Source organism: Cyanistes caeruleus, chromosome 9, assembly GCF_971803275.1.
Source record: "Cyanistes caeruleus chromosome 9, bCyaCae1.hap1.1, whole genome shotgun sequence".
NCBI classification, from domain to species: domain Eukaryota; kingdom Metazoa; phylum Chordata; class Aves; order Passeriformes; family Paridae; genus Cyanistes; species Cyanistes caeruleus.
Window position 1 is genome coordinate 10,460,689 of NC_141709.1, and position 24,342 is coordinate 10,485,030.

The 24,342-nt window shown below is 45.9% G+C and overlaps 2 protein-coding genes and 1 pseudogene across 4 annotated transcripts in view; 2 read left to right on the plus strand and 1 right to left on the minus strand.

Annotated features, from left to right (window-relative positions):
- Window positions 1-24,342, plus strand: part of LOC147651576 (coiled-coil domain-containing protein 180-like) — a 69,582-nt pseudogene that overhangs the window by 20,971 nt on the left and 24,269 nt on the right. Inside the window, exons 18-21 of the transcript XR_015273814.1 lie at window positions 434-489; window positions 1,261-1,342; window positions 2,346-2,417; window positions 3,307-3,373. The product of XR_015273814.1 is annotated as a coiled-coil domain-containing protein 180-like (transcript). The remainder of the gene's footprint in view (window positions 1-433; window positions 490-1,260; window positions 1,343-2,345; window positions 2,418-3,306; window positions 3,374-24,342) is intronic.
- LOC147651578 (uncharacterized) lies at window positions 3,416-8,905 on the plus strand. Of its 2 annotated transcripts, XM_086842872.1 has the most exons (4): window positions 3,416-5,516; window positions 6,470-6,572; window positions 6,740-6,849; window positions 7,228-8,905. In XM_086842872.1, the coding sequence occupies exon 4, from the start codon at window positions 7,466-7,468 to the stop codon at window positions 8,555-8,557; it is 1,092 nt and encodes a 363-aa protein (XP_086698998.1). In that variant the 5' UTR covers window positions 3,416-5,516; window positions 6,470-6,572; window positions 6,740-6,849; window positions 7,228-7,465; the 3' UTR covers window positions 8,558-8,905. The 2 variants fall into 2 exon arrangements, with proteins under 2 accessions (XP_086698998.1, XP_086698997.1); XM_086842871.1 differs by having other exon boundaries at window positions 4,433-6,572.
- On the minus strand, window positions 18,469-23,956 carry LOC147651579 (uncharacterized). Its single transcript, XM_086841928.1, has 4 exons — window positions 23,947-23,956; window positions 23,140-23,898; window positions 20,405-21,294; window positions 18,469-19,799 (listed from the first exon to the last, which is right to left on the minus strand). Exons 1-3 carry the CDS (start codon window positions 23,954-23,956, stop codon window positions 21,233-21,235), a joined length of 831 nt encoding a protein of 276 aa, XP_086698054.1. The 3' UTR covers window positions 18,469-19,799; window positions 20,405-21,232.

A 24,342-nucleotide genomic window follows, 5' to 3' on the forward strand; every position in this document is an offset into this window, starting at 1 on the left:
TTAGTCTAGCTGAGACTGCTTTGTTTTTAAAACCAATATTTCTCATAGCCAAATATATTTTTGAGTAATAAGTGACATCTAGTATACAATGATAAATTTCAGCTATTTAAGTTTTGTCTTCTAGAGATTTATTTTAGTTAAAAGGTGATTATCTGCTGCATAGTTGACCGAATATAAAAAGTGTAAAATGAAGACTATGACAAATGTTTGATTTGCAAATAGTATTTTAATGTAGTTTTGCTTGTGGAAATTCCAAAATACCAGTTAAACAAATCAGTCCCATGAAATTACTTCTATGTACACTGTCAGTTGTGAAAGTAATCCTATCTGTTACATATGAGCTCAGAAATTTAGCTCAGCACGTGACAGGGATAGAGAGCATGCCTTGTTTGCTATTTGTTATTCAGTAGTACTTAATTTGGTTTTTTTTTAGATTTGACCTATCAAAAAAATCCCCAAACCTAAACCACGGGAGGACAAATGATCCAGGTGTGCCTGTATTTCTTTTAATATTTTCTTTTCATCTAAATTGCAGTTCCTGGCATTTTACTGCACATGGTCCAGGCCAATGGCTTCTATGCTAGGAACTCTGAGATAGTTGTGCTTCTCACCTCTTTTCCTGGACATTTTTACTTAGATTAAGATGATTTTGAATTCCTAAAACAATGAAAGCTGCAGAATGAGATAATAATGTTATAAAGAGTACCTGTGATAGCAAAAGGGAAGCAGGGTTGAGAAAAGAAGTGGTGCAAAAATCATGAAATATATAGGGAATCAGTGTATTCTCACAGTGTATTATCATCTACTCCAAAGTGAGCACAGAGGTAACCCTAGATGCTCCCTGCCTAGTGTTCCCATTTCCTCATGTCTCTTCTGCAGACCTTGACTCCTCCAGCCATTTCCAAAGCTTTCACATTTACAAGTCCCCATGACCACTAATACTATGAATGTAGCCCATTCATTCTCCTTATTAACCTGCCTCAAATTTGCTTTACATCTCTTCCATTTACCATGTATTTTCTGTGACATTCCTGGGACTCATGCCCCAGCTCATAACCTTTATTGCTGTTGCCACTTCTGAGTTACTTCAGGCCTGTCTGACAGAAATGATTGCTCCTGTTGTTGTCCCCTACATATTATAAGGAAACATTATAGAAATAAGAATACAGTATACATATACACATAAAAAACTTCAGTTGGTTGGCATTTATGCAATATCCTTCTTCTTCCCTTGTTAACTATAAGCAATTCTTCCCCCAGTAAGGAAGAGGGTATCTGATGCACATTCTCAGAAGTCTTCCAGCAAGAGTTCATCTTGGGGTGAAACAAAGCGAAAAAAAAGGTGAGACCCATAAAGTGAGGAATTCCATTTAAAGTATTCCTATGCAAGAATTTACCTAGACTTGGTCTATACACTGAAAGATTCATACTGCTTATTTGTATTACCCTTCTTTCCATCTACTGCTTATCCCTTGGAATCTCTTACCTCTTTATGTCCACATGATCAGCTTTGTGGGGCTTTTTCCACACATTTTGACTGGAAAAACATTTTTCTTTTTCTCCTTCAATCTGCTGCTATTTTGTATTTTGCAGTTGTTGAAATACAGACTAACCCTTCAATCAGTGGGGCTGAATTTTCAGGTGTGTCTAAATAGTTTGTCTTCAGCTTAGTCCACAGATTGAGGAAATGAGCTACTGTAATAGTGGAAACAACAATAAATTTTTGAACAAGTGAGAGTTTAGAGGAGAATTCTGAGAATCATTTTCCATCAAAATACTCTATTTATATTGTCATGGTTTGAGAATGGTATTCCCCAATTTTGCACTCCTACCAAAACACTCCAAACCGTGTGCCACTTTCTCACTCCCCTTTCCCTACAGCAGCTGGAGAGGAAAATTGGAGGAACAAAAGGTGAAGATAAGGTTGAGATAAGAACAATTTACTAGAAAGAGCAATGAGATTAAAAGAAGAACAGTAACAGCAGTGATGTTAATAGCAAAGTGTACAAGAGAGGCAAGCGATTCACATGTGAATGCTCACCACAAGGAAACCCGTGACAGTACCCGACTGCCACCACATTCCCCAACAGCAGGGACCCTTCCACCCACCCCCACAATGATGAGAGGTGGTAGGGAATAACTTCCAGGTCCTGCTCATATCCCCTCCTGGCTGCTGTAGAAACTAACCCTGTCCTGGCCAGAACCATACAATACTAGTTTTGGAGTTACCTTTTTTTCTAATTTTTCTTTAGTTTCATGTCTGTTGTATGATTGACTAGCTCAAATCATCAGTCAGAGAGGAAAACACTTGTGGATAGTTTAAAATTAATGTTTTTCCTTTCCAGTGAAAAAGGCAGGAAATCTCTTACCAGGGACGAGAGAGCACAGATACTTGGAAAGAAACCTCCAAAGTCTCAGTGAGTCGTATATTTCCAGAACAAGAAATTAATCTATAAAAAACCTTGATGGATGGATGGATGTATGTATCATTGTGACCTATAGAATTCACTACTGAAGGTATTTAGCCTTGATATTTATAGGTCAAAGTACTTCCAGAGCACTTCCTTTTTGCAGCATTGTAAGAGTGAAGATCTAAGCCACCTAGTTCATTCTGTCTAATGTCTGAAGTGGGGGGTCTTACTGGAGCCCATTTTGTACATTTATAAGAAGTGGGTGGGGAATGTAAAATAGCCTCTGCTTCAATTCTTTTCACACCTAAGAAGACCAATACATTTTATGTCTTCATTCTTGTGCTCAGTGTTCCATTAGCAGGATAAACAATGAGCAAACAGGTTCCATTCCCTTTCTCTAAGAAAATTATCATATTGTTTCTGGATCTGTGCAGCTGTACTCCATAGAACTGAGATCTTTTGTACATGCCCTACAAAACTATTAAGATTAGTGCTTAAGATATTTAAGCATTTGAGAATTTTATTCCATATTCTTTTTCAGTATAATTCCAGTAAACAGCTCAACCCACCTTCAAATATTTTTTCTTTATCTAAAATGCATACTTAGTTCTTTGGGCACAGGAATTTGGCTAAGATCACTTTTTTTTGACAGTGGCATGGCAGTGCTCTCCAGTGAGCAATTACAATAGCTCCTTGTCCTGGCTGCATCTGAAGAGAATCTGTGCTAATGTGGGGAAAAGTTCTTAGGCATTCTGAATATTGGTTTGTGTATGCTCTGAAAAGCATATGGAAATTAATCTGAACAAAATATTTGGAAAAACAGTGAATATTGCCAGTGTGATTATTTAACAGTTTGATCATCCATTTAAATTTTTAAATTTTTTTTGGTTTACAGTACTTTTAAGGGGATTATTACGAATATTCTCTGGAAGGATAACAACACCTTGCTCTGCCTTGGTGAGGTAAGGAAATGTCATGTTCTTTAGTCAGTTCTGCTTTCATAGGTGTATTCTTGTGAAGAGACCTTCCCTTTGCCCCCCGAAGTAAATCCACGCTGGCTCTGTCGAATGGAGGGGTCAGGGAGGCTCTTGGAGACCAAGAAAAGACCAAAAAGGTGCTGCTTCTCCCTCCGGGGGATCGGAGGATGTTTATTCTGGCTCGCTTCCAGAAGAGAGAAGAGCCTGGGTGCCTCTTTCCCGGACTTTTTCAAACCTCGGGAGAGGGGAGGGGGACATAGAACACCAAGCACTGGGATAACGTTTCAGGGACAGGGAGGGGAGGGGAAAGACACGTCACAGAGAAACAAAGTAACTCCCAGAAATATGCACCACCACACAGCAGGAGTGGTTTCCAGAGCAGAGGATGCAGTCCTCAAGGAGATCTCAAACAGAACTTTGTTTGAATTGCTTTCAAAATTGATTTATGCAGCTTCCCATCGAGAACATCCTTATTTTGTTATGCATACCCGGTCACACACGCTTTCACACGTGGTTTCATAGCAGAAGGGAATGACAGAGCTGATTCCCTGGCTGCTGCCCCTCTTGGGCTGGCCAGACTTCCTGACCTGTTTCAACAGGCAAAATTAAGCCATGAAATGTTGCATCAGAATGTACCAGGTTTGATTCGACAGTTTAATCTGAAACGAGATCAAGCCAAAGCCATTGTGGCCACATGTCCCCACTGTCAGCGCACAGCTCTGCCATCCCTGGGTGCTGGAGTTAATCCAAGGGGACTTGAAAGCTGTGAAGTATGGCAAACTGATCTAACACACATCCCTGAATTTGGACAGGTAAAATATGTACATGTATCCATTGATACCTTCTCGGGAGCAATTTTTGCCTCAGCCCATGCAGGAGAAAAAGGTGTGCATGCCACAAAGCACCTGTTGCAAGCTTTTTCTGTGCTAGGAATCCCTAAAGAAATGAAAACAGAAAATGGACCAGCATGTATTTCCAAAGTGTTTAAGGAATTTTTGCAACAATGGGGAGTGAGACGCAAGACAGGAATCCCTCACTCTTCAACAGGTCAAGCAATAGGAGAGAGAGCACACCAGTCACTCAAACGAGTTTTGAAAAATCAATGGAAAGACAAAGTAAAGTTAACACCACAAGAAAGATTATGCAAAGCCCTGTTCACTCTCAATTTTTTAAACTGCTCTGTGGAAGATCAAAACCCCACAGTGGTTAACCATTTCTCCCCTCATGGCAAACACAAGCTCAAGGAACATCCACCAGTGTTGATGAGAGACCCTGAGAGTGGAAAAATTGAAGGTCCTTACAAATTAGTGACATGGGGAAGAGGATACGCTTGTGTATCAACACCCCTGGGTTTACGGTGGGTCCCACAGAGGTGGGTAAAACCGTACACTGAAAAACATCCCACCAGACCCCCCGATATTTCAGTGGCAGAAGTTCAAAGATCAAACAGGTATTTGGGTGGAGAAGGAAATCCAGATTCTCCATTCTACCCTGACTTTCCTCTGTTGAATCTGTTTATTGATGAATTCAGTTAATAGTTTTTGTTCCTTGTTTACCTGTATTTTAGGAAGAAACCATCCCGAGCATGACAGTTTTGTGGACATTTTCTCAGCATGGGGATTTTCGGGATGGCTGTCTTCTGTATTCCAAACTGGTTTAGGGTTTTTTGCAATTGTTGTTGTTTTGATTATGTTTTCTGTTTTGCAACGTTGGTGTGTTACCACCACCACCAGCAAGTTAATTTCTCCTGCACCTCAGATAAATGCTGTGGAATTCCCAAATCCCAATACACCCCAAACCCCTTCCCCTTGGTTTTAAGAAGTAAAACCGAGTTCCCTTCCTTCTTTTGGAAAAAATTAGGGGGAGATGTTGTAGTTGATAGCTTGAAATATATCTTTTCCCCTCTTTTAGTCCGTTTCCCGCCCCACCCCCCCCGCCCCACTTCTCTTTCTCCTGTTTACCTGGTGTCAGGTTACCACGGTTACTGAAGTTTCTCTCCTCAGCCCCACGGCGAGAGGCCGGATAGAGAAAAGAGAAGACCCTGCTGGCATTTCCAGCTGCTTGAAGTTTCTTTAGCCCAGGAAAGCACGGGCTTGGGAGAAGAGAGACCCTTCTTTCCAACACGCAAGTTTGTAACTTTGTTGTTCCTGTCCCAGAATGCCTCTGAGCTATGGAAGCTGAGAGGCCATGCTTACCTTGCCTTCCCTTTCTTTCCCCCCTGTGTTGCCAGGAAACCAAGCCCGCCCCCTCTCCCCCCCTCTGCCCCTCTGTGGAGAATACTCCTACACCTTTGTGGGCATTTGAAGAAGTTGGTGTCTGTTATTTCTTCTCTTGGTGTGTGTAACTTTGATTTCATCTAAGTAATTCTGGGTACCTGGCACATCAGAGACAGTGGGAGACTCTTACTATAGTATATTATCTGCATGGAACATGTTCCACATCTGCCTCTTACACTCAACACACCAGATTCATCACAATACAGTACCAGATTCATAGACTTACAGAATGGTTTGAGTTGGAATGGACCTTAAAACTCATCCACCCTCTACCATGGGTAGGGTCACCTTCCAGTAGACTAGGTTGCTCCAAACCATGTCCAGCCTAGCCTTGAACACTTTTGGAATGGGCAACTCACAACTTCTCTGGTACCAATAGTATCAGATTTCTTACATATTTGGTTCCTTTGAAGATGAACAAACAGACTTTGAAAGAAGGAGTAGATGTCACCAGGTTTGGCTGCACTTGCTTTGGCAGCATTATTATCTTCTATTCCACTTGCATCACAGAAAGTCTTCCCAAACCTGTATACTTGTGGCTAGCAAAATGGATAAAATGGACAAATTCAAGGTGGCATTACTGAAGGCATAGAAAGGAATACCAAAATTGTATCACTGTTCTTTTGTTTCTTTGAGACTACTGAAACTCAGTAGAACTGGATGAATTACTTGAGTGCAAGCAAATGTTTTCTCTTTCCTGTTAGTCTGTGCTTGTTCTTAATTCCTGAGAGCACTTTGTGTAAGAATGATTTTTGTCTATGTCTTTAGATGTCAAGGTGAAATACTTCTCAATTTTTCAAAGCAGATTTGCCTGACATTAAGACTCAGCTGCAGCATTTGTGGAGTCAAAGACTACCAAACTGCAACCAACAAGGATAATGGGACAAGGAAGATTGGAAAAATCAGGGGTAATGGTCAAACCACATGCTAGTCACATTCAAGCTCTCTTTACTGGCAGTCATTCTCCTGCTGTTTTTCTCCCCATGCCAAATCACGCAGCTTTCCTCTTCCGACCCTAATAGACCACCCACCCTGCTACATAAACAAATTCTACCATGTCTCTCTTGCTTTGCAGAATAATACGCTGAGTTTTCAGTGGCAGACCAGAAGAGCAGAGCTGGTCTCACTCTTGGATGGATACCTCTCGCTTTCAAAAGCAACTTCTTTAGTGGTTACGTCCCACAGGTCAGCATCACTTTTTAGGGGGTCAAGGCCAGTGCCCCTCCACCTTGGCTGGCATTCATTTTTACAGTTAAACACCTGCTTAATCATCACCCAATACTGAATCTTAGACAAAAGACACAAGGAAAAAGCACACTTCAAAGGGTTTTAAGTGTTTCACTTCTAATCACTTTAGAAATGAAACCTTTTGAATTAAACTGAAGCCAAGGAGACACTGAAGTACTCCAGCCCTTCAGGGGTATTTGGTCTCCCTTTTTCCAAATTGTATTCCAATAGCTCATCATCAGATTTTTTTCCTTTGCCACCTGAACCATACGAGTTCTCCTGCGTCTCACTCTACATTATAAAGGGGGAAATTATGGACTTCTTATCTGTTCGCAGAGCCCTTTGGGACACTTGGGACCCCACCCACACCGTTCCCCTTTGTGACGAGGAGGCTGCGTGTGCCCAGAGCCCATTGTGACACCTGGGGCCACGCCCTGACCAGGCGGGTATAAAAGGGCACGGAGAGCCCGGCGGTGCCCACTCCCAGGAGAGCAGCTCCGGCAGGAGACAGCGGCTCCGGCAGGAGACAGCGGCTCCCGGGAGAAGGCGGAGTGTGAGCAAGTCGGAAGTGTCTATGGACATGGAGACGAGCTCATTCACGAAGCCCAACAACACCTCTACGAAGAAGGAGATGGGGCAGCACGCAGCTGCCTCGGGGCCTGGGCCGGGCTTGCCATGGGCGAGGGAACTGCTGCACCGTGACTCCTGGGCTGGGCCTGCCGCGCAGGTGGCAGCACCAGAGAGCCGGGCAGCGGCCCCTCATAGCCTCAGGGCCTGCGCCTGGGCTCTGCTGCACTTGCTGTGGTGCGGCTTCCTTGCCATCCTGAGCAAGGTGCTGGCTGTGATCTGGAGATGCGGCCAGCAGCTGGGCCTGGCTCAGGGCACGGGCTCGGGGACGGCGGCAGCAGCCGCCGCAGCAGGGGCAGAGAGCGGGGCAGCTGCCCCGCACGGCCCCAGCTGCGTCCCCGGCCCCTCAGCAACACAGGAAGCTCACGGGCAGTGGGCAGCACCGAGGGTAGTTCTGCCAGAACTGCAGAACGAGGAGGGGGACATCTCAGAGGATGTCCGGTCCAGCACCAGTGGGGTTGAGAGCTACTCGGCATTGCTGCCGCTGCTGATGTCAACATCAGACACCAGCTCTACATGTAGCTCTGACCCCAAACTCCTGGAGCTTTGGACCGGCACAAAAACCGAAGATCGAGCAGCTGTGAAAAGGGAAGATAAGAACATAGAAAAGAGGGATGTCATCGTTATCCACACCATCTGGGTGAATCCCCGCTACCCACAGCTGCTGATGGACCCCGACTTGGTGCTGGAAGATGGGGAAGATGCTGAGCTGCCGAGCACATCTGATGCCCTGGTAGCTCCCAGATTCACCCAGCCAGCAGGTGCTGCCCCGGCCAGAGCTCCACAAGTTAAGGAGCACCCTGTGCGTGCCACTGGCCAGCCACAAGAGATGGCAAAGCCAGCCGCTTGTGCAGCCCCTGGCGCGCAGGCGGCAGCAGCAGAGAGCCGGGCAGCGGCCCCGCACAGCCTCAGGGCCCGCGGCCGGGCTCTGCTGCACTCGCTGCGGCGCGGCTCCCGGGCCATCCGGAGCAGGGTGGCGGCTGTGATCCGGCGATGCCGGGAACACAGAGCCACAGGCGTCAGGGCCCGGAGGCAGTGAAGCCGGCCATAGAGATCAGGAGAGGGAGGGCAGGGAGAACAAGGGAGGGTTAGAGATAGGGGGGACCAAGGGGGGGGTAATAGGAAACACAAGGGAGTTAAGAGGGTGGGTAGAGAGGGAGGGCAGGGAGAACAAGGGAGGGTTAGGAGATAGGGGGGACCAAGGGAGGGGTAACAGGGAACACAAGGGAGTTAAGAGGGTGGGTAGAGAGGGAGGGGAGAAAACTTTAGCTAGCATAGGTAAATAATAAAGTTCTGTAGGTGAAATTAGTGTTCTGATGGCCTAGAGATTAGTTTGACCAGTCTAGGTAAGATGGTTTTGTTGAAATAAAAGGACTGAATTAATAAATACTGAGTGGTTGCTTTTTTCATTGCGCTATAGTCATCGTCCTGGGGGGAGATCCTGAATGCCAAAGCCTTTGGGTTGCTGGGGCGGTGCAGTGTGTGCTGTGTGGGGCAGAGGAGAAAGGCGCTGCCTGCGCCGGGAGGGATGTGGGGACACCAAGTCCTTGTGACTTGTGGCACAAGGAGTTTGTTTGATGCAGGACCCCGTTCTTCCATCCCAGTTCTCCTCCAAGATAGCTGCCTGCTGTAGAGATCATTCTGGGGGATCTCTGAGGGAAGGAGTGCTTGCCTGGCATTGCAAATGGCAGCTTCTCAGCCAGCAGGGACCACCCACACAACTGGGTATCTGAATTAAATCTTCACTACTTGACACACACAGAACAGCTTCTCTCAGGGCAGCTACACGCTCCCTCTCCTGGTGCAACCACATGTTCCACTGCCCAAGCCCCATCCGTGTTTGTGTCACTTTCTCTCCTATTTACACTCCAAACAGCATCAGGTTTTCTCCCACACACATTCCAAACAGCACCAGTTTCTGTGCTCTGGGCATCCCACCCTTGTTCCCATTCATGTTGACGATTCTGGACGATGCCTGTGCACAAAAGATTTGAAAGGCACTTGGAATTGCACATTATTAGTGCAGGCAAAAATCCGTCACCTTCCTTAGGTGCTTTAGGCAACTCCAGATCTTGATTTTCCAGCACCAAGCACAGCCAATTAAACCTGGCAAATACAGGGCAGATTTGCATTTTTATCTGTGCTCCCTGATGGATGTTCTTGGGTTTGGTGGCATTACTTGTGGATCCTGGAAACAGTTTTATCTCGAGCAGGGCCAGAAGGATGTTCTGAGGCCTGAGCTTTTAAAAACACACAAGTCCTGTGCTTGGCGATATCTTGCCCATGTGCAGGGAGCAGTGAGCTCATCCAGGTGAGGCAAACATATCCCTTCTGTCCTATTTCTCTCCACCCTTTCTTTTGATTTTAAATCTGTGGAACTGGAGGGAAAAAATTCCCCCAGGAAGCAGACACAAGCTGCCCCGGTGCTGTGGGTCCTGCCAGCCCTGGCCTGTGCTGATGGAAGTTGGATGATGCTTTTGTGATTCATCTCCTCCTGCAGGAATTTTAATTTTTCACAATCACATGCCTTGATGAGGTTTCTCACCAATTGTATAGATTTTAGAAATCACCAGGTTCCCAAAGTGGGGTATGTTTGGGAGGGAGATGGGGGTTTCCTGGATGATCCAGGCGCTACCTGGAGAATCGAAGCGCTGCCTGGGCAATTCAGGCGCTGCCCACAGGATCCAGGCACTTCCCACAGGATCCTGGCTCTGCCTACAGGATCCAGGCTCTGCCCAAAGGATCCAGGCCCTGCCCACAGGATCCAGGCTCTGCCCACAGGATCCAGGCTCTTCCCACAGGATCCAGGCCCTGCCCACAGGATCCAGGCCCTGCCCACAGGATCCAGGCTCTTCCCACAGGATCCCAGCTCTGTCCACAGGATCCCAGCTCTGCCCACAGGATCCAGGCCCTGCCCACAGGATCCAGGCAGTGCCCACAGGATCCAGGCTCTGCCCACAGGATCCAGGCTCTGCCCACAGGATCCAGGCCCTGCACACAGGATCCAGGCTCTGCCCACAGGATCCAGGCTCTGCCCACAGGATCCCACTCTGCCCACAGGATCCAGGCAGTGCCCACAGGATCCAGGCTCTGCCCACAGGATCCAGGCAGTGCCCACAGGATCCAGGCTCTGCCCACAGGATCCAGGCTCTGCCCACAGGATCCAGGCTCTGCCCACAGGATCCAGGCTCTGCCCACAGGATCCAGGCTCTGCCCACAGGATCCAGGCTCTGCCCACAGGACACCGTCCAGCCGCCGCGGCCCTCAGGGCAGGAGGCAGGAACAGAGGGGGCTGCAGAGAGTGCAGCTGGAGGGAGGCCTTGCTTTCACTTGGCTTTGTTTCCAAACACCCAGGGGCTGTGAGCATCCATATTTTTCCTTATAGTCCAAGCCCAGGGAGTCCAGCCTGGGAAAACCATTTCAGAACATAAACAACCACGTTCTACCAGTGTCCTAGAGGAAGGAGTGAATGGCAACAGGAATTTTCCCACTGTGCTTTGCCTCAAGCACCTGTGACTCTACCTCTGCCCCGATGAATTATGATCTGATTCTGTAAGCTAACCCACACAGCCAAAGGGAGATGAGGACTTGGGCATTGTCATTACCATCAAAGAAAGATGTGGCAATTCTCAGATGAGAAATCATTTACCTGCAAAAGGACATAACATTGTTAGGAGATAGTAAGAATCATCAAAAATGTATGTGGAAAACTTTGTTCTAAGTAAGTATCATGTCAATACTTTAATATGCAGTTTCTAGCACAATATATAAGCTTCATAGCTTATAGGTTCATCTACTAAGGGTTTTTAATCTATAAAATCAGGTGTAATGAGGAAACACAAATATATGTGTACATATTAAAGAGTCAGAGACTGAAAGCATAGTTTAAAATAAAAAATACTTAGATGTTGAAGATGATAATGTCTAACTGAAACCCACGAGCATGTTTCTAGATGTCTTCTCACTACAGGAAGCCACACAGCAATAAAGAATAGCTGCTCCAAGTAAAGAGGCAGAACATGCAATAAAATAATAATAATCAGAACCAATGAAATATTAAATATAAAATTTTAATATTCTTATACTTTCCAGTAAGTTGCAGTACAAGTAAACTAGTTCAGATATCCACTATAGCCCTACAGCAAGAATGTAATCAATTTCAAGGATGTCAGTGAGGTTTACCGTAATTTTAGAAACTCAGACTTAGATAAGCACCATAGAAACATATTTATAAATATTTAATAGATATTTTATTTTGTTTGTAATCTCACAATTTGCATAGTATTAAATTCTGTCCATTGTATTCCTTCATTCTGAAGCAGGGACTGGAGCTCTGGGAGTCTGGTTAATAGTGTTTCCTAATATTGTTCCTCCTTAAGTAAACTGTTAGATTAACTTTTCCTTAGTTGACATATATGAAACAAGATTTTTAATCCACCCCTTGTCTATTAAGCTAGAAGCAGCGAATCCCTGAATTCTATTAGCAATTTAGACTTTGGATTCAAGAAGGATCTGGTTCCACGTTTGGTGGCATGTAATAACTTCTGCAGTGTTCCCTTGCCCTCATCTACTTGTTAGTGTCCTCAGATGTCCACTGCCCTAGAAAAGATTATTTTATTAATTTATTTTATTTATTTCTTTTTCCTTCTTAGATTCCCTTACCTGGAACCAATCACACTAAAAGCAGCTGGGTTCTTCCATCTGACAGTCTGCAGTTGCTTTCTCTGCTTCAGTATGCGCTATAAAGCTGTCCTGTTACAACAGAGGAGATATTTGTAGGTAAGAAGGAAGTGGAATGGAGCCGGAGCATTTCGGATGGAGGTCTCCACAGAAATGAAAGAAAGATCGCAGCCAATAACAAGAAAGTTTCAGAAATGAAGAGGGAAAGGATAAACACTTTTTTATTTCAACCATGATGAAATTCTTGACACATCTGACAGTAAGACTGCAGAACCCCAAATTTTCCCAAGTTCTCCATGATTGCAAGTAGCTGTGTTAATGAATTCCAGTTATTTTTTTTCTAAAATACTTAAAAATTACAGTCTTTCATAAACATTTATAGTGGGTTGGCTCACAAATGTGTTAAATCATTCACTATATATCATGTTTGGGGAAAAGATCCAAAATAGCTCTCCTGATTAAACTTTCTATGAAAATATGTTGCCTTTTCAGAGGGTTTTTCTCTTTCAGCTGAAATACTTTTATAAAGTGAATTCTTCTAAACAAAAAAATTAATTTTGCAATTAGGAATGTGTGTAAGGAGCTGGTAAAAATAGCTTCTCTGCTTTAAACTTCTGTGTCAGTGCAATTAAAGTCATGTGCTGGCATCAGCAATTTCATACGTCAGCATCACATGAATGCATTCTTATTTCTCAGTTAACTCTTGACTTTTGCAACCAGTTATGGCTGCAATACAAAATTTGAAATACACTGACCTAGGGAATCTTGTATTAGAAGCCTACAGTGAGTAAGTGAAGTTTGAGGAAGGTTGGGTGGTGGATTGACCTTGATCTGGCCCTCACCCAGCTGGTCTCTCACTCCCTCTCCTCAATGGGAGAGAAGAGAAAATAAAATGAAAAATCTCATGGGTCAAGACAAAAGACCATAAAATCATTTACTGATGATTGTCATGAGCAAAACTTGGCACTTGTGTTATAGTTATAAATAATAATAATAATTATATTATATATATAATTATAGTTCCTATAAAAACATAGTAATATAATTATAGTGTTGCCTTTCAAGACAGTTTTGTGCTTCTATTTGAAAGGTTGTATATTTTTTTCTTCAGTGGAGCAGTCATCCATAAAATGGTCAACTCAGTAAATACCATGTCTTTTGGACATCAAGCTTGAAAATTTGTCAGCAGAATTAAGTTTTCTGGTTTTCACACTGTTCCTGTTCACTGGCTGGATCCATGAAGAAAGGACAATTAGAGCATGGGTCAGGATCCTGCTTTCATTACTTTTACAGCAAGCTTCCCCATCTTTCTGGATCAATAGTGGTACTGTGAGAACAGCAGAGTTCTTGTGGGACAGAGCTCGTGTGTATGGAAGGAATAATTTCACTACATCCTATGTAAAGGGACACAGTTTGCATTAGCAATTAAAATTTTTCATATGCTTAATTGTTCATGACATATGAAATTCAGGCTATTTAACTAAATAAATGTTTCATATTATATAAAATTAGGGGAAAAAATAATCATGAGACAACGGAAAATCTATTTCAGTTGTCACATTGAATTCTTATCAGCAGGTTTCTATAGAAGGGAAAATACTAACCTGTTGTAGTTGATAACTTGAAATATATCTTTTCCCCTCTTTTAGTTGGGATCTCCCCCCCACCCCCAACTTCTCTTTCTCCTGTTTACCTGGTGTCAGGTTACCACGGTTACTGAAGTTTCTCTCCTCAGCCCCACGGCGAGAGGCCGGACAGAGAAAAGAGAAGACCCTGCTGGCATTTCCAGCTGCTTGAAGTTTCTTTAGCCCAGGAAAGCACGGGCTTGGGAGAAGAGAGACCCTTCTTTCCAACACGCAAGTTTGTAACTTTGTTGTTCCTGTCCCAGAATGCCTCTGAGCTATGGAAGCTGAGAGGCCATGCTTACCTTGCCTTCCCTTTCTTTCCCCCCTGTGTTGCCAGGAAACCAAGCCCGCCCCCTCTCCCTCCCTCTGCCCCTCTGTGGAGAATACTCCTGCACCTTTGTGGGCATTTGAAGAAGTTGGTGTCTGTTATTTCTTCTCTCGGTGTGTGTGACCTTGATTTGTATAAAGTTTGTAAGATGTACTAACTGAGAAAAATAATTGTTTCTTTCTCTGATGTTCCCTCCCTCCGAGAAACCCTGTTAAAAGAGACCCCCCAGACCCCAAATCCTTTGTCTCTCATCCTTTGGATTCCCCTTCACAGAAATAAACTGTGGCATGCAAACCAGAGAGAGAGTCCCCCCCCTGATTTCTTTGCTCGCTCTATAGACTTGAATTCTTGAAGAAAATCAGTGAACCCCACAAACATATGCTGGCTCGAAACTCGAGTGAAGAGAAACCTCATCACTGAGCTAGCCGGGCCACACTCGAGGAGATCGAGTCAATGGGCAGGGACACTTCCAGCAGACCAGGTTGGTCCAAGTCCCAATGTTGACCTTGATGTCTCTGGCCAAGTTTAGTTCTATTAGGGCTTAAGCTTTCCCAAGACAATCCCTGGCTGCTTGGACAATCCCCCTGTATTCCTCCCAGGCTGTCCTTGCTTCCATCCTCTGCAGGCTTCCTGTTTGTGTTTGGCTTTGTCTGGGAGTTCATTTTTCATCCATGCATGCCTCCTTGCATTTCTGCCTGACTTCCTATTTGTTGGGATACATCACTCCTAAACTTGGAAGAGAGAACATGTGAAGTTTATGTATTATGATGTATGCCTATATGCATGATATACAGGAAAGAATTAATAGCATTTTCACTGTTAGTTAAGAGGGAACTTAATAAATGTTTCATTCAGTTACATAACTTGCTTAAATGTCATTACATAATGGGGCTGTAAAAATTGAGGGTTTGCTGAATGGGGGCTTTAGGGTTTTTTTAGCTCCAAACATACTGGGTGCTGATAAATGCACTTGAAGCTCCCCTTTCCTTTGCCTTGCACCACTGAGCTTGTATTTCTTCAGAATGATTGCCGTATTTCCATCAGGAACATTCAGTCAGGTCATTAATTTTAAAAGTTGAGAGTCATACTTGATAGCACTTTATAAGGCATGATTGGCTTACAGCAAGCTTCTTGGTGTGGGTAAAATAGAATATTCAGTACCTGGTGCAACACTGACAGATGTCACCCAAACAACTTCGCTATCCCTGCCCAGGACAGAAAGAACATCTGAGCCACTGGACCACCAGGAGGTGCCAGGAGGTGCCAGCATCCAGCTTACGTGGTGATAGAACATTTTGATGTTGATCCTGAAATTATAACTGATACAGTCACAGAAACACAGAATATCCTGAAATGGCAGGAGCCCCCACCAGGATCATCCAGTCCAACTCGTGACCCTGCACAGACACCCCAACAATCCTACCCTGTGCATCCCTGGGAGCATTGTTCAAATGCTCCTGAAGCTCTGGCAGCCTTAAGGCTGTGCCCATTCCCTGGGGAGCTTGTTCTGTGCCTGACCACCCTCTGGGGAAAAATCCTTTCCCTGATACCCAGCCTAATCCTCCCCTGACACAGCTCCAGCAGTGCCCTTGGCTCTCCTGTCCCTGGTCAGAAGGAGCAGAGACCAGAGCTGCCCCTCTGCTGCCCCTTGGAAGGAGCTGCAGCTGCCGACAAGGTCTGCTCTCAGTCTCCTCTGCTCCAGGATGAACAAACCAAGTGACCTCAGCCACTCCTTCTTCATTTACTGTCAGTTAATTTAGTTGTTAAAAAAAAATTATATTACTCTGATCCTGATTCCATTGAAACCATAGTAGTTGAGTCATTTTGTTCATGATAAAACTATTTTTCAATTTCATGTTAGGTACAGGAGAAACTTCTAGTATTCTATGGCAGACAGAATCAAAAAGAAGATTAAACTAGGTGCTAAAATAAAAGACAGATATTCTCAAATAATTTAAGAGCATGAAAAACAGTGAGAACTAAAATGTCATCATCTTAGTGATGTTTTGTTGAACTCTTTCCAGTAGCTTCATATCCCACTTGTTCATTATCCAGCTTGGGAGCCCAGCTGAGGCCTCACCAGCACTGAATAGAGGGAAAGGATCTACAAAGACATGCCAGAAGGTCATGTGGCCATCCAGAGGAACCTCGAAAAGCCTGAGAAATGGGCTGACAGGAACATCACCAAGTTCAAGAAGGGGAACCCCCAAGTCCTGTTTCTGGAGAGGAACACTACCAGGCAGGCACCAGAGCATGCTGCAGGCCTCCTAGCTGGGCTGGAAAGCAGATGGTCAGGAAAGGCTTGGCACGTCCTGGAGAGCACCAAGATCAACACAAGCCAAAATATGCACCCTTCTGGCAGAGAAGAGCAAAGGGATCCTGAGTTGTGTTGAGAGTGCAGCCAGCAGGCCAAGGGAGGGGATCCTTCTCCTCTGCTTAGCACTGGGGAGCACCTCTAGTGCTGGCTCCAGTTTGGGGCTCCTCAGCTCAGAAGAATGCAGTGAAGGGCTGTGAAGATGATGATGGAGGGACTGGAGCAACTCTGCCGTGAGGAAAGATGGAGAAAGATGGAACTATTGAGCCTGGAGAAGAGAAGGCTTAGGGTGATCTTATCCATGTCTATAAATACCAGAAGGGAGGGCACAAAGAAGAGGGAGCCAGGCTCTTCTCAGTGGGCCCAGTGACATGACCGGAGTGAGCGGTCACAAACTGAAATACAGGAGATCCCCTCTAATCTCCAGGAAACACTTTTTTATTTTGAGAGTGACCACACACTGGCACAGGTTGCCCAGGGTGGTTGTGAAGTCTTCTTCCTTAAGCTATTGGAAAACTGCTGAGACACAGCCTTCCTTTTCATACTTGTTCACAAACTAAAAGAAAAGAAAATGCAAAAAAGTCCTATTTGCTAACACGTTAGAAAACAGTAAAACTCTGGTAATTTTTTTAATATATCTTTTATTTCCATTGATACTTGTTTCAGAAGTATATTGGTTTGGTACATTATTACCAAATTAAATACTTTTATTACTCATTCCAGAAAAGAAGGTGCAACTTCAATTACATATTATGTTTTTCTTATAGAGTTTAGCAATATGACAAAGTAGATAATGTACACTTCTTTGCTTAAAACTTCAGTAACTGAAATTTTCATGAATAAGAAAGCTTACAAAGTTCTATTATAATACATTCTATCAATGCCTTTTACTGAGAAAATTTAATTAAAGTCAGTAAACTCATAGAAAGAATAAATTGAAATCCGTCTGTTCTGTGCAATTAGCAAAGTCCTTTCCAAAAAAAACAAAACCCAAGCACCCACAAACCACGAGTACAAAAGATGTTTGTAGTGACAGCTGACAAATGATTGTGAACAGCATTCTACCTGGGCCAAATCAAGTGTCTTGTAAAGCATCAGGATTATCTAATTCCTTACAGAAGTGGCTATGTCATGATAACATTTTATGAGGTATTTAATGGACATTTATAAAGCTGGGAAAGAAGGACAAAGAGTAAAAACTCACAAAAGTAAATAGTTTACATCTCCTCTTATTTTATATCTATTTCCTGGCCTGGGAAAATTTTTCTTTCCAAAGCTGCATGATGCACAGTACATAGCAAAACTCTTTGGAGCATTAAAAATTTGTCACACTTATAAAGCAGAAGTAGCATGTGCCCACAGCCAAGACTGACATTTAATAGTGACAAACTGGTCTCCATGTCCAGACCTGTTGATCATGATGAATAAAGGCTGCTGATGTAGAGGTTACAGATTGACCTGGATGGACAGATGAAGGGGTAAGCACAGGGGCACCTACTGGGACTGTGTAGAACTGTAGTTAGAGAGAGCCTCTGCGCCTGCTGTCCTCCAGAAGAGAAAAACACTCCCACCCAACTTGGCATCATCTGTGAATTACTGAGGGTGCACTCAATCCCCTTGTCCAGATCACTGATAAAGATACTAAACAGGACTGGGCCCAAGACTGAGCCTTGGGGATCAGCTGGATGAACTCCACTTCCCACCACTCTGGGCCCTGCCATCACCCAGTTTATCACCAGCAAACAATGCACCTATCCAAGCCATGAGCAGACAGTTTCTTCAGGAGAATGATGTGTGACGCAGTGCAAACAGGATCAGGGAGCTGCCTAGGAAGAGTCTCAGGTGAATCCAGGAGAATACAGTACAGGACTGCTCAGCTTTCAAATCAATCTTGCTTAAAGAATTCTACAAAAATGTAACAAAACAAACACAGACACAAAAATCCCAAACAAATAATGAAAAAAACCCAAACAAACAGGCAGAAATTAAGAAAACCTAAAAAATCAGGTTGAAGGCTTTTATTAAGTTAAAAAAAAATCAAAACAAACAAAAAGTCACATTTCTAAAGGCTGCTTTCCCAGCCTCTTCTCTCTGCTGGGAGGACATCCTGAAGTGGAGCCAGCTGGAAGCAGGTGGGACAGGACAGAACCTGGGCTATTCTCACAGGCCAGCCCTGTGGCTCCCCCATTGCCAAAACCTCTAAACATAAACTAAACACAGGTAAGCACATGTGTATAGACATAGCAAAAATATATTTGTCTTAAAAAATATTAGTCTTGGCCACACATTTATACCACTGGAAAGAACATAGTCACTCCTTTCAGTTTTCTTTTCAATCACTACAAATGTTTAGAAAATATAGGAGTGCAAAAAATGGAAATATCCAAGATCAATATGAAAACAAATAACAAAGATTCCATTTTGAAACTTTGCATTGGACATCCTTTGTAGAAATTTACTCAGAACTTTAAGATTTACAAAAAAGATCAAGAGTATTGGAGTCAAATGGCTTCTGTGTTAGTACAACACAATCCATGGAGACTTCAGCTGGCTGCCTTGATTTCTCAAATATGATGGAGGGAACATCTGAGCAGCTACAGCTCCCAGTTCTCTCAGGGACCTGCCATGCATCTGGGTGGGTCCCATGGCCTTGTGCATGCTCAGGTTCCTCAGGTGGTTTTAAACCTGACCTTCTGCTACAAGGGGCTGGAATTAAGTCTGCCAGCCCAATAACCTGAGAGATGTGGGAATAGTGACTGGCAGTAAAAATTGAGACCAACAATTGTTGAGTACCTCAGCCTCCTCCTTGTCTGTTGTCACTAGTCCTGTCTGGCTTGTGGGGATAGGGGGGAAATAGGGGAGGTGTGATAGGTTTCTTTTTATCTTCCTTTTCCCACTGAAGTACCTCTAGGTGCCCTTATTATTATTTTTAAAGGCTTTTCCAAATGCAGCTTCAACTGAACCTTAGCTATACTGATCTCATCCTCACACACCAATGTGTTATCTCTCTATCTTTCCCATGATGTGTGCCACTACATATTGCCTGCATATGACCTTCTTGCATCACATATATTAACTTTCAATAACCCTCTTGCTTTAACTTTCTTTCAAAAACCACTTTGCATTACATATGTTGTATGCATATTATTTTCTTGCATTTTAAACAAGGAGATCCTTACACTGCCAAGCTGGTCTCCTGCATTCCTTGTTTGACTTCTTACAAGTGGCAATTGTGAGCCCTTGTTCTCTAAGAAGAATGTCTTCAAATAGGTGCCAGCTCTGTTCAGCTCCATTATCCCTGAGGACAGTTTCCAAGGCATCCTATCCACTACTTCTGTTAAGAATAATATGTTACAGTTGCTGTTTGTAAACTCCTTACTTACCTTGTACCCCTATTGCAAATTGCTGTACCCCATATTTCTTGTTCCGTGTTCAGCCAGGCACTGCCCCCACTGCTCCTAGACACCCACATGGCAACATTGTACCCCTGCCCCGAGTTGCTGTACCGTCCTGAGGAGGAAGATGACATACTGACTTTTATGCAAACGAGAGAGACCAGAGACTTATGGGATGCACCCAGACTGGAAAAAACCCCAAAACAACGAGCCACGCAAAAGGAAAGGAATAAAACCAGCACCATCGAACAAGGAAGACCCAGAGGAGTCCCCTGACTTCTTTCCAGAGGCCGACATAACCTCGAGGAGACTCGACTGGGATGACAGCCCTACGAGCCCTAAAGAACGAGTCTTCCCGGGGACTCCCGTGAGGAAGGAAGGCCCAGCTCTGCCCTAGTGACAGAGCTGCACGGATCCTCCTCTTCTGCAGTGTCCAGTGGGAGCAGTGGCGGTGTGCGTGACCCCTCGGGCCCCCACCCCAGAGCTGTGCTGCTTAATAAAGGCCTTTTTAAAAGGAGCTGGTCTCCTGGCCCGTTTATCACACTTCCTTAAAGAACTGAAAGTTTGCTCTCCTAAAATTTAGGGTCCTCATCGCAGCCACTCTCAAGTGCCCCTGCAAATAAAAGTCAATATATAGACAAATGTTTACAGAAGCCATTTTGAATACATACAGGGAAAAAAAATATAAAGAGCAGTTCTCATGCCAAGGATGAAAGCCCAGCACTCAGAATTCACAGCTGGCACACACTCCCAAGTGCTGCGGCAATACTGAGTCCCAAGGCACAGGAAACTGCCTTTGCCATTGCACCCTTTGCACTCTCCTGAAAAAGCAAGCACTGGCACACTGCTGCTGTCCTTCCCTACACATGGATTTCAGCACAGACCTTCTTGCTTCTCATGTTGTGCATTCCCATTTGTAGACTGCAAAGGCAGTGTGATCAGGAGATGGTTCTTTGTTTGCAGGACTTTGAACACACCTTCTAAATACCTGCTCTGTTTATGTGGCTGTAAAATGGAATTGTTTCTAAAACTTCCGAGCAAGTGTGCTACAAGGCTTAAATAGTAATTCTGCATTAAGTACTTTTCCTTCTCCAAAGGAGCGGTGCCTTCCATTGTCCGAGGAAGATCAGAGATTTTTCCCATCCTTTCATCACAGGACAGGAAATGCAAGGAGCGGGCAGGACCCGGTGTGTGCCGGCAGCGACCGCCCGGTGTCCCCCTTGTACCGCAGAGCGCTTGGAGCGCCTCCGGCCCTGCTGCTGCTGCTGCTGCTCGTGGGACTTCACCGTGAGCCCGAGGGATCGCCGCTGGAATTGGCCCCCCGGGATCGCCCGCTGGGAATTCACACCTGAGGGATCACTTGCCTGGGAATTCACACCTGAGCGATCACCGCCTGCCAGAACGTCACCGTAGTCATCTTACCACGGGAGAAGTCTGCAGAGGAACAGCAAGCTACAGCTGAAAGATCTGTGGCGTCAATTATTCCGTGGTAATTCCTCACCTGCTGGGCACAAAAAGAGATTTAGCAGCTGCTTCTTCCTCAGCTGAGGAGTGTCCTGCGTGTTTCAGTTCAAGGACCCAAAGCACCATTTCGTAAAGGTGAAAAGCCAAAAAGCACAAGCTCTCTGCAGTGAAGCTTCCCTCCCAGAGCTGCTGTGCACTGCTCACACAGTGCAGAGGAGGCACCAGAGGGTGCAATCGCTGTCTGCTGATGAGTCCTGCCTCAGAGGAATCAGCAGAGAGCTAGAGACTAGGAATGATTATCAGGCTCCCTGGTTTCTCTTCTTTCTTGCATATTGGACTAGTGAAAGGGCTGTGGTATTGAAATGAAATCATTCTTTGTGACAGCTTCCTCTAAGCTTTATTCTCCACTTAAGATTGTTCTGCATCCTGGAAAAGACCTGATTCCCCTTTGCTTTGTGTTCATCTTCTGCTACACCTTGGCTGGTAACAAAAGAATTACTGAACTGCTGCTTTGGAGTGGAGAGAGAAATCACTACTGCAGCTGAACATGAGCCAGCACGGTGCCCAGGTATGCGAGAAGGTCAAGGGCAGCCTGGCCTCTACCAGACATAGTGTGGCCAGTAGGATCAGGGCACCGACTGTCCCCCTGTTCTGGGCACTGCTTAGGCCAAACCTCGAATCCTCCGGTTATTTGTGGGATCCTCATGACAAAAAAAGACATTGAGGGACTGGAGTGTGTCCACAAAAGGCAACAGATCTAGGGAAGGAGCTGGAGAAGGAGCAGCTGAGGGAGCTGGAGGTGCTCAGTCTGGAGAAAAGGAGGCTCAGGGAGGACTTCTGGCTCTGCACAACAGGAGGGTGTGGCCAGGTGATGACTGGACTCTTCTCTCAGGTAACAAGTAACAGACAAGAGGAAATTGCCTCAAGTTGCACCTGTGGAGGTTTATTATGGAACCATTGAGTTGGAAGGAACCCACCAGGATCATCCAGTCCAGCTCCTGGCCTGGCACGTGACAGCCCAATAATACCATCACATGGGCTCAGCATTGTCCAAATATTTCTTGAACTCAGATAGGCTTGGTGCTGTGACCCTGGGGAAGTCTGTTCCAGCGCTCAACCACCCTGCAGGGAAAAAAGCTTTTCCTGATATCTAGCCTAAACCTTCCCTGACTTAGCTCAGGGAGCCAGATTATGCTGAACCACTGCTTTGGGGCTCTTGATTAATGCCTATTAACACTATCATTATTGATTATTTGTCAGAGGCTAAGACAGCAATAAATCATAAACTTTCAGACCGAGTTTGCGCTCTGCAGAACAATCCTTTAGCAGGACACAGTCTATAAGCACCTGGCTTGAAACACTACTCTGAAATACAGGCAGCCCACTTTCTCCACAGCTCTCAGTCCCTTGAAACGAAGTGCTCCAGAGTTCCTTGAGTCACCTGGTCAGGATTTTGCCCACTCGCAAAAGCACTTGCCTGTGACCTCTATGTATGAGCAGCAGACGTGATGAGCTGATTGCTCCAGCAACACCATCCGGGAAAGCCTTTTTTCACCTCTAGATCACCCTCTTTACTTGTCAAACATCGTCCTCATCAGAGCACAATCTACTGCTCCCTGTGCTTTGGCGACCTTGCCGGCTCCGAGCCTTCCCCACTACTGCTCCCTCCCACAGCCCTGCTCGCAGCCCCCTCAGGCCGCTCCTTCCCTTGTCCCGCCCGCCAGCGGTACCACGGACAGGAACACCCCTGCGGCAGAGCCGCCACTTCGGCTAAACCACCACAAAGGCTCCAGAGCTTCCCAGTTTCACACTTACAGAACTTCAAGATGCTGTCATTAAAACGGACCCTTTTCCACCGATGCAAACAACTCGCACACGGCGGGGGGATGGGGGGGGCCGAGGCCGTGCCGGCCGTGGGAGAGCCCCGGGCCGGGGCGGCGGTCCGAGTGGCGCCGAGTCCAGCCGAATGACGCCGAGTCCAGCCGAGTGACACCGAGAGTAATCGAGTGATGCCGAGGGACGCCGAGAGTAATCGAGTGACGCCGAGCTGCTCCGAGCGGTGTGTGGTGGTCGCGGCGCCGCCTCTCCGGGCGGGTCCGGGAGGGCGCGGGCAGTGCTCGGGACAGGTGATGGCCAGAGGCCGGCGAGCAGGGTGGTGCTGCCCGGCGTTGGGGTTGCAGCCCTGGGTGCTCGCACCCTTCCAGGGTGCACAACGCTGCCGCTGGTTTGGGGGCGTGCTCGTGCCTTTAGGTGCTCGGAAGCCGGAGGGCGACCGACTCCTGGCCGTGTGTCCTGGGACGTGGGCGGGCGCAAACGCCTGGAACGGGGAGCAGCCTCTGCGGTATCCATGAGGAAAGCCGTCCCGTGGACATGCCGGGGGTCTTCTGGCCAGCCACAGCTGCCTCCATGGGGACGTCGGTGGAGGGGCCGCCAGAACTCTTGATGCGAGCACGGGACAGGACGGGACAGCACAGCGTGTGATGATGTTTCTCCTCAGAGCCACACTCCGCTGCTGAGCAGCACAGAGCTCGCACCGCGGGACCCTGGGTGCCTCCCTGGGGCGCTGCAGACTGGCTCAGCTGCAGACGGGGAACAGGGACGTGGCGTGCTGGGACATAGCACAGAGCGTCATTATCTTGTCTTCCAAGTATTTTAAGAAATGGGATGAAATCCAGACAAAAATATGTTTTCCAGTTTCTGCGCCTTTACCTGTAGATCAGAACAATGGTATTTCTTAACCGTAAGGCAAAAAAAGGCGTTAGTCTAGCCTCAGGAATGGCAACGACTTGGGTATTCAGAGAAAATGTATGGGGAAGACCTTAGAAGTTCCTTCCCCTAAGCGGAGGTGTGTTCTCATTCCCGTGCTGAGCTGAAAGGTCCGGTCGTGGGAAGTCTGGTGTGCCTTGTGCAGAGACGAACACAAACCGGGGGCTGCGTTCCCCGGTTCCGGAGCTCAGGTCCCGGGTGAGCGGGCCGGGATGGCCGGCCGGGTACTGCCGGCAGCGGCCGCCGGGGGGC

Bases quoted from the DNA above. Each gene is read 5' to 3' on its own strand.
- LOC147651578 (XM_086842872.1), top strand. From the start codon at position 7,466: ATGGACATGGAGACGAGCTCATTCACGAAGCCCAACAACACCTCTACG.
- LOC147651579 (XM_086841928.1), bottom strand. The intron at 21,295-23,139 runs GTAAGTGTGAAA...GTTCCTCTGCAG, and splicing joins TGACAGCATCTTGAAGTTCT to ACTTCTCCCGTGGTAAGATG.